Genomic DNA, 12,943 nt, shown 5'->3' with positions numbered 1-12,943 from the left:
CTGCCGATGACTAACCAAGGAAAAAGCTGTTGGAAAACAAAAGGGCTGGGTGTTGGTTCTGAGAGTTCGGAGAGGGGTGTCGCACATCTGCCAGAAAGCCCCATCATCTGATGGATGATTCCATCACAAACCCTGTTTTCACGCGGCGCACTTGTTTTGCTCGGCTTTTCGGTTGGCTTCCTTGGTTTCGACGCCGTCCAACCCTTCCGCTCGTAGTGAGAGGGCGCCGTCGGGAAACGCGTAGCTCGGCTTCCCTTCTGGGTGCCAAGGTGACGTCTTGTGAACATGATCACGATCCGCCTCCCCATTCGCCCAGCCGTGCACACCGCTAGGTCGTCCTGCAGGCCGAACCGGGATACGGAATCGCGGTTTGTTTGAGATGCTGGACCAGGTGCAAATCCCCCCTTACACTACGACCCAGCATGCCAGCCAGGCGTGTCAAAGATCGAGCTTCCCCAGATTTCCCTGGGCCTCGTACCGTATTCAATCCCAGACGGTGCCCAAACGTGGACGGGACGCCGATTGACAATCTGGGAAATGGTACTCTGTATTGCCCTGGTTGGAGCCCAGTGGTTCGTGGTGTAGGCATTGATGAACAAACGACGGGGCAAAATAAAGACGGCCCCCAATATGGCTGCTGCGCAGACAAAACATTGGCATGTCTCAACGCCTCGGAATATGCCTTTGATTGACTGTCGATTTTCTGGTAGCAGAGGAGCTGACGATCGAGATTGTCCTTCTCGAATGACGACGACGCTCACGTCCGAGACGGTTCAACCGATGATTCGCACTTCAGTGCATCCGGTGCAAGATACCTAACTTCTCGTATCGCAGTCAGGACGAACCTGCGACAAGGGCTGTTCAGGCGACGAGTATCAAGAGAGGCACGACACAAATGGTTCGAGTGGCTACCGCGCTTGATGCAGCTGATGTCTTTATCGGCCTGGGCACACGAAAACGAACGCAACAACCCTTGCCCGTACAGCAGCCCTATAGCAGGCCCAGGAGAACGACGAACCCATCTCGGATCCCCGTGCCATCCTGATCTGCTTCAGCTGGGCAGAGGGGAGCTTGGAGATGTGGCCGTGGTTGCGGCGCTCCCCGCCGAACGCATGATCCAAAAAGGGAAAACGCCTTGCCCACGCCATTTCCTGCAGGTCCCAGCAGCTTCGGTTAGGCTTACGTGCTACACATGGCGTTTTTAAAGTGTACGCCGTGGTACCCTCGTCTCAATCTGCAGGAAGTCCCGTCGGGCAATTACCGCAAAGGATATGTTGCATCAATATTTGGGCGCAAGCGAGGTAGGGCAGCCTCGTTGCACGGCGCATGCAGGTGTTCCGTCATAGGTCATGCTGCGTGCGGCTGGCGCGCTCGTAACAGCCTCCTCCTCCTCTTGTTGCGGCTTTTCACAATGGCGGAATCGTCGCTCGGGTGAGGCCACCGATAAGAATCCCGGAGTGCTACGGATTTGCCTAACCTGCTCTTGCATCGCACGGCGGAAGGGAAGTCGCGGCAGCCTACTTCATCGACTGCGTGACCGTGGTACGCATCTCACGGGGTCCTCAGCTCATACAAACTGCGCGGCTCGACTTGGCCGAGTGCCCGTTCGGCCCCCGGTGCGCTCGCACCCTGCGATTGTTTCGTTGACGTTCGTTGACGTGTCTCTGCCATTATCGCCGCTTGTCTTCTTCGCCGGCCGAACAAAGGTCACTCACTCGCTCACTCACTGGTTGGTAGATTGGCCAAGTCAGCCTCGGCAGGCTCGGCATCGTCCGTCTCTCGAGAGACACTCGTTGTGTAGCCAATAAAAAGAACGGCATCTGAAACATGCTCCCTTCCTCGCTCCGCAGTGACACGAATGCAACGAATGCGACGCAAGCCCCCTCCCCCAAGAGATGACAAAGTGCAAGTGAGTGAGAGCACAACATCCAACACGCCTGCGCCCCACGTCCGAGCTCAGAAACCCGCGTCCACTGGGTTGGTCAGCCGCCGTATTTCCACGTGGTGTCTTGCAAGGGGCGGCTGAAGAGCATCGACCACCCCTGACGATCACACCACCACTTCCAACAGGGGTTTATCGAGTGATTGCCACGCCCGGACCCCCAAAGGACAGAGAGAAACCTGATGGGCGGCAACGTTGCTCAATACCTAGGTTACACACTGCTTTCTGTTCACGGTAGCAACGAGTAAGACAGATGCGTGGCCGAAGCCTGATGTCTACGTTGCCTAGCGCAGATAGTTGCTGATCAGCTGAGCTTGGTACCGTTAGGACAGCTTTCTGCTTCAGAGATCAGCAGTCACTACTGCAGGTACTGAGAGTGGCGAGGGCCAATGTGTTGTTGTTATACCGTTTGGATTTCCGTCCCATTTCGCGTTAGTCGTGTTCGCTTCCCGAGACACTGTACTCGGCCCCTTGATGCTATTTCAATTTCCTCGCTGACCGCGACAACGGACACAACGCAGAGGACGTATGGGGGCTCGGCGTACCTGGAGTTCTGATGCGGCCTTCCCCCGATAGAGTTGCCACCTAATTTCTCCGTAATGAGGACACCGTCGCCCCCCTCTACCTCATACGTGGCTGCCGTGGTCGCCGCTCGTGGTGGGCCCACCTCCGCGTCCCGCCGTCACAAAGTCCGCCGGCCGCGCATACCGAAGAGAAAGGCATTCCCGGGGGGAAAGCCTCTGTCCGACGCTTCCATTTTAGGCAAAACGTTGAGAAGGTTGCTCATTGTCTTAATCCCGGCTGTCAAGGAACATCTGAGACGAGAACCCCAAGGAAATGGTCTGCATCAAGTGTCCGCACGTCCCGTCAAAACGGTGGCTCTTTACGGACATTCACAACGGTTTCATCCGGTCATTGGCTGTCGACAGGCTTGTGCTGCCCTGTTCGTGCGTGCGGGAGGCGAGCACAACCCGGCTGGGTGGGGGTTCAAACGGTTGGTCGACTAGTACAGACAGGCACTGCATCTTGACTCTTTGAGAAGAGCCTAAATCGTACGCCATGGGACCCTCGGTTTCGGGCATGTCGGGCTCTGGTGCGCCAATGGCTCGATAGAATGCATGTCGTGCTATCACTGCTTGCACACGATCGTTCACACCCTCTTCAGACGCGCAGCCCAGGATAGCGGGCGGTCATGTGGACTGGAGCCTGGGGTCGCATTCTGACGGAGGATTTGCTTTGCCTTGCTGACGCCAATAGTTCAATCAATTCTAAACTGGCACCTCGGCGGCGGGGTAGCGGGGAAAGACAACCCACGTTATCACCGGCCCACGCTTGACGAAGCTCTAGGCTCGCTCTACTGTTATCGAACAACCTATAATGTTGGTCAGCGTGAGATGCCGTACCATCCACGGCTGTACTTCCGTCCCGGTAGGGGTTGGCAAGCATATTGTCCGACAACCCGGATTCCAGAGGCAGAGTCATAGCCGTAATGTCATCCGACCACCGCAATCGTGTCGTCAGAGGCACTTAGTAAATCGTCCGACTACGAGTCTGTGCTGGGCGGCTCGGACGGGAAACTAGCGTGCTTCGGCCTGTCAACGAAGTCAGCCCGTGAGTTGTGATCGGCCGAATCAACTCTGGTTAGACTGTCGTTATCATGACTCCTAAGCCACTAGACCCGCAGAGTTGATGGTGTGCAGCATTTCCGTCAACCAGCTCGCCGACGGTCTTCGGTGTCGCTGTGGAGCTTGGTAAACGTTCTCAAGCAAGCGGGTTCTAGTACTTTGTCGAAATGTATCTTTACAAGTCCAAGTTATTGTACGTGAGACCAGCCTTCCATCGCGTGTTTGGCAGGGTTGGCATCAATGTTTCCGTCCAGGAATTGGAGGCAAATAACATCCTTGCCTAAGCATCCCACTTGAACATATCCCACGCCCAGGCTCTTGGTAGACCGCTCAGAGCGACGCGTCTGTCACAGTAGCCTGCCAAAAGGTTACTTTTGAGACGGCCGACCCGCGTTTAATGGCATGTGTCATGTAGTCAAAAGCTACCATGTCCATGGTTGTCCCCCGTCCGGTAACCTCGGTCAACAGTTGATGACAACAACAGCTCAAAGACCTGAGCATGGTGGCGACTGCGACACGATGCGCTCGATGCCGACGTTGTATCTACGATCTCGTGCTCACCTGAACGCCCTCATCGTCGATGTCGTAACGGTGAGGCAGATATAATAAGCCGGTCGGTGGCGCCAAGGGAAATGTGCGACAGTCAAGAAGAGGGGTTTATGGAGGCGAAAGTTCAAAATTGGCGCAGACGCCAACTGATGTTGGTAATTCCAGTGGTTTGGGAGCTTCGTAAAGCTAACTTTGACTTGGCGGGGAAATCTAGTCTGAGTCGTGACATCGTAAGCACCCCAGCATAAGCAACAAGCCTCAAGGCCAGGCCAACGTCTGCGAACCATATTGGGTTCCAGTGGGCTAGTTTCAGTTGTCGCCGGTCTAGTCGAGTATAGTTGACCGTGCGTTGTCAACAACTACTGCCCATGGCTCTTTAGGTCGACACTACGGCACCATGCCGCGGTAGAGCACTGGGAACCCGGGACACTCCCGGTAGACTGAACGGCGATTACAAGTGAGCCATGCCCCCCCCCCCCCCCCCCGGTTCAGGATCCCGGAGCATCCCTACGAGGCGGCGCGGGCGGTGTCAGCGACAGTCCGATGATAAAGTTCAGGTTGATCATGCCATTCCCCAGCACCATCCATGGCCCGGCCTGTTTTCGAGCTCGGAAGCACGTGTCTTGGCCTTGATTCTTGAACCATTTGGTTTTCTTCAAGGGCAACTAGCGGGGTCTTCACGAAACAGCCGCGTATTCTTGCTGCACTCCCCAGATCTCGATCTGTGATAGGGAGGACGTCTCGCGATCGTGGCACGTCTATTAGGAAGACTTGGCTAGTTGAGGCACACGAAACAATAGGCGGAGAATAGCTCCATGTCCGGTCCTCGATAGCCCAGTATATGCGATGCATCCCAACAAATAACAGAGGTGTCAAAGTTCGATCTGATGTGACCTGTCATCATGCCACCGCGTAACCATGCCGGTGAGAAGCATAAGCCCCGCCATGTGATTTGCCTGGTATAGCTTCAACTTCCTTGCTTTGGCCACTGCTCACTTGCGCCTCAAGCTGCGTCCTCCTCGGCGCCAGGGTTAGGCATCTGGGTAGAGCTGATCCAGTTCTCCATGCTGGCTTGGCCAGCAGGTTGCTTGGCGTTTCCAGATCCGATCGTAGCTGCCAATCTTAGCCCTTGGCGTTTCTTGACGACGAGGCAGAGTACACGACCATAGATGGCAAAACCTTCGTATGAAACGTCCATGGCCATCTTCTTCTTGTCATCGTCGTCTTGCTCGACGTCAGACCCGGTCCCCTGCTTCTTGATGCGCTTAGAGGGCGGGAAAACATCGTCCTCGGAATCTATCTCGATTGCCGAGGCCTCGGCAGCGGCGTCATCATCCAAAGGCATTTCGTAATCAGCGTCAGTCTCGCGAGGTTCCCCGCGTTGCCTCTTTGACCGCCGAGGCCGACTTGTTTCATCGACGGCGGGGATCCGGGATAGCCCGCCGGAGTCTTCTTCAGATTCACTCTCCTCCCGAATATGCGCCGTCGCACCGGAGCCTCCGGCTTCTATGTCCAGGTCGATGGGCGCATCATTCGTTTCACTGATCAGCTTATTAGAGTTGGACTGCAACTTGCTGGTCGCTTTGTCGCGGAAATGCTTGTGCTTAGTGAGCAGTGAGTGGCGTGTACTCGTCTCGGTCAGGAACATTGACACCTCAAACTCGTCTAGTTCATGTTGTGATCAGCCAACTCTATTCAGTTCAACAAGAAGTCCAGACCGGGCAGGTTGCGACAGTGAAGGGTGGGTTGGGTTATGCGGTAGTGACAGTGAGTAAGTATGCGAAATAACATGACTCACCTTGAACGACGACATCCTTGATACTCTTCTTCTTGGAGCTCTTCTTTTTGGTACGTTCCCTCTCCTGCTCCTCGCGTAGTTTTGGCAGTACCAGAGGACGGACACTTTCAATGACCTTGGGCAATATGGGATTCCGGGGATTTAGAAGCCAGCTCTGTGCCAAAGCCGGGTTGTCGAGATATATGCGACATTCGAGCACGGAATACTTGGTGATCCTCAGATATCGACGGAGAGGCGCCATGTTGGGGTGCTCCCTAGAATCCGGGTTACAGTAAGGCGTGGAGTGTGCTTCAAGATCAGACGCGGTTATTGGGAGGGCTCTCGGTGAGCAGGTAGGTTTCTGTCAAGACGTTGCAGGGTTAACGTGACGTCGCCGAGTCATACGTGATGGTCGAGAAATAAGACCTCTGGAGATGATTCGGACCGAGGAAGGCGAATTGTCGAAGTCAACGTTGAGGATGAGAGGTTATGATGTATCTGTAAGGAAGTTGTGGTTGTTGGGTAGGTAGGTGAGTGAGTGAGTTGAGTGAGTGAAGCTTAAGTTGTGACGTCGAGTAAGAGTGCCCCACTAGGCCGATGTACCTTTTCCGGGCCCATCTGCAAGCAATTGCGGCTGGGGTAGGGATGTGTACTTTGGGCGCCTTGCCAGCTGATACCTAAGGTGGTGACTGGGTGGTCTTCCTCTCCTTTTGGGGTTGCCCGTGCGGTTGCTCATGCGGGCCGCTGCACGCTGCAACAACCTACATACCTAGGTAGCAGGCACTCACAGCGGGCGCACGACCTCAGGCACACTGCAATTCAATTGACAGACACGACCCCCCACTTAAATTTTGTCGGGATCGCGTTGCCCACCTCCGATCGTGTCGTTTTGAGTTGTAGCCGTCGAGAGCTCAGCATCCCCAAACACCAAGTGCGCACTGCGGCTTACACCACCTCCCCGCGCCTTTCCTTCCGCAGTGATGCTTACAAAGCGATCATGTCGAAGTCATGGGCATCGACACTGAGGTTACCCAAATCCACCTTTCCGTAAGCCCTGACCCCGTCCGGCCGTCCGACCTCCGTCCCGGCCTCAGCTGACCCGTGACCCGGCTTGTCCCAGACCACGCCCGCTCTCACAGTTCCGTGCCGAATACTTGCGCCGATCAGCCGACGACTTTTACAAATGGCAACTGTCCAACGACAAGAGGCCCGAGTTCACCCTGCATGACGGCCCTCCGTACGCCAACGGAGGCCTTCACGTTGGCCATGCATTGAACAAGATCCTGAAGGACATGATCAATCGGGTGAAGGTCCAACAAGGTTGGAGACGCCCAGCTGCGTTGGTATCCATCAGCGGACTGACACCGTTCCTGTAGGCTACCGTATACGTTACAGGCCCGGCTGGGATTGCCATGGTCTTCCCATCGAGATGAAGGCCGTCGGCACCTCCGGCGGCAAGGACATGACTGCTACCGAGATTCGCAAGGCTGCTAGGCAGCTCGCATCCGCTACCGTGCTGGAGCAGATGGACGGCTTCCGTTCATATGGCGTCATGGCCGACTGGGATGCACGATGGACGACCATGGATCCCGACTTCGAGGTCAGACAGTTGCGTTTGTTCCAGCAGATGGTCCGGCGAGGTCTCATTTACCGCAAGAGCAAGCCCGTATATTGGTCGCCGTCGTCGAGAACCGCCTTGGCGGAAGCGGAGTTGGAGTACAATGAGAACCATATTTCAACGGCGGCCTATGTGAGATATCCCATCATCGGCAGTCCGTCGTTGGGCGATTTCTCCGGCCAGCTCTATGCCATTGTCTGGACCACCACCCCCTGGACCCTCCCAGCGAACAGGGCCATTGCTGTCCACGAGGATCTCGATTACGCCATCATATCTGTCAACGGAAGCGCCTATCTCACTGCGGTCAGCCGATTGGAGGCAGTAAAGGCCCTCTTCATGGAGGAGGAGCCCCGCGTCGTTGTGGCATCCATCAAAGGCTCTGAACTAAAGGGACTGAAGTACCACAACAGACTCCAGGGAGCACAATCCGCCCCGCAGCCCGTTATCCATGCGGACTTCGTGTCTGCAGCTTCCGGAACTGGTCTCGTTCATATCGCTCCCGGTCATGGTTTCGAGGACTACGAGGCGTGTGCAGAACTCGGCATTGACGCTTTCGCGCCCATAGATGATGAGGGAAACTTCACCCGGGAAGCTTTCCCTGATGCCCCCGAAAAGCTGACCGAGGCTTCCTCCATTCTCAAGGGTGGCAGCAAGGCTGTTCTCGCTCTGATTGAAGACGATGTATTGAACGCCGCAAAGTACAAGCACAAGTACCCTTACGATTGGCGGACGAAGCAGCCCGTTGTCATGAGGTCCACGGCCCAATGGTTTGCTGATGTTGATAGCATCAAAGACGATGCCATCAACGCACTGAAAGAGGTCAAATTCGTGCCGGCTTCTGGGCGCAATCGCCTCGAGAGCTTCGTCGTTGGCCGCAGCGAGTGGTGCATCTCGCGCCAGCGTGCTTGGGGCGTGCCTATTCCTGCTCTGTACAATGCTGATGGAGACGCCGTGGTGACGGAGGAATCCGTTGATCACATCATCTCCGTCATCCAGCAGCGCGGCATCGATGCGTGGTTCTCTGATGCCCCTGACGAACCTGCCTGGGTCGCTCCATCCCTCAAGGGGCAATACCGCCGCGGCACTGATACCATGGATGTCTGGTTTGACAGCGGCAGCAGTTGGACTGAAAGCAATGGCCCAGCCGACGTCTACCTCGAAGGATCGGACCAACATCGTGGCTGGTTTCAGTCTAGTCTCTTGTCGTATGTCGCCGCCCAAAGAGCTGAGAGTGACGGGGCAGCTCAGGTGCAGCCCAAGTCTCCGTTCAAGACACTGATCACCCACGGTTTCACCTTGGACCAAGCTGGCAAAAAGATGTCAAAGTCAATTGGAAACACCATCACGCCTACCCAGATCATGGATGGCACCTTGTTGCCACCGATTAAGGTCAGAGGCAAGGCCAAGGTGGCCGGTGCCGGTCCCACATATGAGGCTCTGGGTCCAGACGCGCTCCGTCTTTGGGCAGCCAGCTCCGAATATACCAAAGACGTTGCCATTGGCCAAACAGTCCTAAAGTCCGTTCATACAATGATGGTCAAGTACCGCACCATCATCAAGATGCTGACCGGCTCGATGCACGAGTCAGCCCGCACCGCCCCGACGACAACCCTTGACCACATCGCTCTCGTCCAGCTCAAGGACGTCACGGAGGAGGTCAACAAGGCATTCGCCGCACACGAGTTTTACAAGGCTTTCAACGCCTTGAACCGCTGGGTTGCCAACGACTTGTCGGCCTTTTATCTGGAGGCAATGAAAGATCGCCTCTATTGTGGCGATGGTGGCGGCGTCTTGGAGCCCATCTTCTTGGGCTTCCTCCGGATGCTGTCGCCCATGACCCCTCTTCTGGTTGAGGAAGCATGGGACCATCGTCCCGAGTACATGAAGGCTGACAAATCTCTCCTTCACCCTCTGTACACCCCCCATGACGCCCCAGCCCACGACCGAGCCCCTTCGACCATCGGAGAGGCGTCCCTCCGCAAAGACCTTCCAGTCCTCATGTCTGTTTCCAGCGCTGTAAAGGCAGCTCTTGAAAAGGGCCGCTTGGCCAAGGTCCTCGGCTCTTCGCTGCAGTCGTCGGTCATCGTGACTACCGAGGACCAGGCGGTTGCCGGCGTTTTGAGCAAGTACGGTGACGAGTTGGAGGCCATGTTCGTCGTGTCGTCCGTGGAGACGAACACGGACGTTCCGTCTGAGAGCGAGTGGCGCTACGATGAGGTGTTTGAAGTCAACGGCGCAAAGGGAACTGTCTCGGTTCTGCCCCCAAGGGGCACAAGTGCTCTCGCTGCTGGCGGTACATCGCGCCGAAGGAGGACGCCTTGTGCGGTCGTTGTGAGGATGTCGTGTCGACCTTGTAAGAATAGATGGGCTCGTGTATAGATATGTGCAATAGATCAAGAAAGATACCCCTCACGGTCATATCAAGGTTCTTGGACAATCTACTTACAGGCTGAAAGTGTCATGGAGCAAAGTTCCCTCCGATTTACCTTCCATGTTAATCCAGCCTCATTGCTGCTATTGAGGAAACCTGAATGGTCTCTACCTTGAGGTAACTGTTTTTATGAATGAGTTCGTCGCATGATACAATCTTAGGCGTCACACGAAGTTTAGTGGAGAGTCCCGGGACTTGAAGTTCTATACTTCAGCCTTTTGGACTACTGCCGAAAACGGGGTTGTATACACAATTTGTCCTCAAGCTTTTTTTTTATTTTAATTTTTTATGTATTTTTTTCATCCGGAAAGGCGTATCTTATGGTTACACCGCACCGCTTGCTCAATATCTCGTACTGATCACACAACCGGGAATGACGGGCAGGTGCTCTAGGCTGAGACTGTGCCAGGCGGAGCTGAAATTCCGGTCACCGAACCCCCCCCCCCCCCCCTCCGGCGGGAAGGATGTAGCTAGCCTTTATGGCTATTTCTGCCTATGGGACTTCAGATATTTCATAACCGACTGACTTCCAACCGCTGACGTGACCCATTATCGGAAAGCAGGCCAGCAACGAAAATTGAAGGGTCCACATATTTGTCGGGAGAGATGGCGGCATTTAGCAAGCGACTGATTGAAGCACCCAAACCGTTTGAATTTCAACTCCTATCCCAAGGTTGCCCGCTAATCATTCTTTTACAAGATTTCCACACCTTACTTTTGAAGAGGCTGGCCCATGCCGCCGTACGTAATCATCTTCGTAACCTGGTACTCGGAAATACCGTACATGGAGCCTTCCCTTCCGAAGCCGGACTCCTTGACACCTCCGAACGGTGCAGCGGGATCCGAGATGAGACCCGTGTTGACGCCGACCATGCCGACCTCGAGGTGCTCCGCCACGCGGTGCACGCGCTGGATGTCGCGAGAGAAGAAGTAACCCGCCAATCCGACGTTGGTGGCGTTGGCCAGCTTCACCACCTCCTCCTCGGTCTTGAAGGAGAAGAGGCCGGCGACGGGGCCGAAGGTCTCCTCGCTCGACATGGCCATCTCCTTGGTCATGCCCGTAATGACGGTCGGCTCGTAAAAGTTGGACCCCAGCTTCGAGATCTTGTTTCCGCCGACGACAACCTTGCCGCCCTTGTTCTCGGCGTCGCGGATGTGGGCATCGACCTTGTCAATGGCGCGGTCGTGAATGAGCGGGCCGTGGGTGATGCCCTCCTCGAAGCCGTTTCCGACCTTGAACTCCCGGACCTTGGCGGCGAACTTTTCGGCAAACTCGTCGTAGATGCCGCTCTGGACGTAGATGCGGTTGGCGCAGACGCAGGTCTGGCCCGAGGAGCGGAACTTGGAGGCGATGGCGCCGGCGACCGCCAAGTCGACGTCGGCGTCGTCGAAGACGATGAAGGGGGCGTTGCCGCCCAGCTCCATGGAGAGCTTCTTGAGGGTGCCGGAGCACTGCTTCATGAGGAGCTTGCCGACGTTGGTGGAGCCGGTGAAGGATATCTTCTTGACGGTCGAGTTGGTGGTAAGGGCCTCGCCGACCTCGGGGGTATTGTCGAGGGCGGTGATGATGTTGACGACACCCTTGGGGACGCCGGCGCGGTGGCCCAGCTCGGCGATGGCGAGCGAGGTGAAGGGGGTCTCGCCGGGGGCCTTGCAGACGACCGTGCAGCCGGTGGCGAGGGCGGGGCCGATCTTGCGGGTGATCATGGCGGCGGGGAAGTTCCATCTGCACCACGTCAGTCTCATGTTCCATCACGCAGCTTCCAGCTAAAGAACACACGGTGTGATGAGGCCGCAGACGCCGACGGGTTCCTTGATGGTCCACACGCGGTTTCCGGGCACGGAGGACGGGATGGTGTCGCCGTAGATACGGGGCGCTTCTTCACTGAACCACTCAAAGAAGTTGGCGGCGTAGGTGACCTCCCCCTTGGCATCAGCGAGGGGCTTGCCGTTCTCCCAGGTGATGAGGGTCGTCAGGTCTTCGGCGTTCTCCATCAGGAGGTCGTACCACTTGCGCAGCAGCTTGGAGCGCTCACGGCCGGTCTTGGTGCGGAAGGTCTCGAAGGCCGTGGCGGCCGCGGCGATGGCGGCATCCGTGTCGGCCTTGGCGAACTCGGGGCATGACGCGATCTTCTCGCCGGTGGCCGGGTCTACTGGTAGTGAGCATTCGGACTGCCGATGAGAGCCATGAGATCCGGTTGGGCCTACCGGTTACATCAAAGGTCTTGCCAGACTTGGCCTTGACCCATTCGCCGTTGACGTAGCATACATCCTGCTTTAGCAATGACGGGTCTTTGAGCTAAGGGGGTGTGTGTGAGTGAGCTGCATGGCCTGCCGATGGGATCGCGGGGTATTTACCTTGGGAACCATGGTGGAGGCGGCTCTGAGGGTAAATGGGATGAACGGTGTCCGAACAGATCGGAACAAGGTTCTCGGTACAAATCGTGACGCCGGGGCGACTGCTTTTTGTAATGTGATGGGCATAGTGGAGAGTCGAAGTGGGAGGAGGGTTGAGAAGAACAAGTAGTAGAAGAAGAAGCTCTTAGCTCGTCGCTGCTGGAGCTGTGGAAATGCGGGGGAGGGGCCGTGTGATGTTTGGATGGAGCTACGCTTCACACTTTGGTGTTGGGTTATTGGATGCGCTCAAACGCTTCCGTGTCACCGACGGGCTAGTAGAAGACAATGGAGGGTGCAGAAACGCGATCCGGGACAGTTTGCGCTGTCGGCGTTGTCGAGGCTCTGCAATGGCAAATATCGTGATCCTATCGTTGATTTGTCTAAAGCGACAACGGAGACGAGAGCGCTTCAGGACCGCGCGCATCCGGGTGACGTTCGATGACGTCCCCCCCACTTTCCCAACCGGCCCGGTTGGGTTCACCGCAAACCGGCACTGAGTGGTATCAGTCTGTGCTAAGATAACGCTTACTGCCGCGGCGGGGTCTCTAACAGATAACCTTTCTTCAGTCACGGCCCGGCAACGAGAAGCAGCTCAAGTGCCATT

At 56.2% G+C, this 12,943-nt stretch overlaps 3 protein-coding genes across 3 annotated transcripts; 1 reads left to right on the top strand and 2 right to left on the bottom strand.

Moving 5' to 3' along the window:
- Nucleotides 1-5,119: 5,119 nt before the first annotated feature.
- ColSpa_03248 (uncharacterized protein) lies at nt 5,120-6,155 on the bottom strand (the record flags this gene model as incomplete). Its single annotated transcript, XM_049269460.1, has 2 exons — nt 5,120-5,781; nt 5,915-6,155. 2 exons carry the CDS (start codon nt 6,153-6,155, stop codon nt 5,120-5,122), a joined length of 903 nt encoding a protein of 300 aa, XP_049125417.1.
- Nucleotides 6,156-6,901: 746 nt separating this feature from the next.
- ColSpa_03247 (isoleucine--tRNA ligase) lies at nt 6,902-9,890 on the top strand (the record flags this gene model as incomplete). Its single annotated transcript, XM_049269459.1, has 3 exons — nt 6,902-6,940; nt 7,033-7,213; nt 7,270-9,890. The coding sequence occupies 3 exons, from the start codon at nt 6,902-6,904 to the stop codon at nt 9,888-9,890; spliced, it is 2,841 nt and encodes a 946-aa protein (XP_049125416.1).
- Nucleotides 9,891-10,653: 763 nt separating this feature from the next.
- ColSpa_03246 (glutarate-semialdehyde dehydrogenase DavD) lies at nt 10,654-12,312 on the bottom strand (the record flags this gene model as incomplete). Its single annotated transcript, XM_049269458.1, has 4 exons — nt 10,654-11,668; nt 11,723-12,092; nt 12,151-12,241; nt 12,301-12,312. The coding sequence occupies 4 exons, from the start codon at nt 12,310-12,312 to the stop codon at nt 10,654-10,656; spliced, it is 1,488 nt and encodes a 495-aa protein (XP_049125415.1).
- Between the last annotated feature and the right edge of the window lie 631 nt (nt 12,313-12,943).

Source organism: Colletotrichum spaethianum (genome assembly GCF_022836535.1).
Source record: "Colletotrichum spaethianum MAFF 239500 DNA, contig06, whole genome shotgun sequence".
Classification (NCBI taxonomy): Eukaryota; Fungi; Ascomycota; class Sordariomycetes; order Glomerellales; family Glomerellaceae; genus Colletotrichum; species Colletotrichum spaethianum.
Note: the sequence above shows the minus strand (reverse complement) of the source record. Positions and strands in the feature narration are given on the sequence as shown.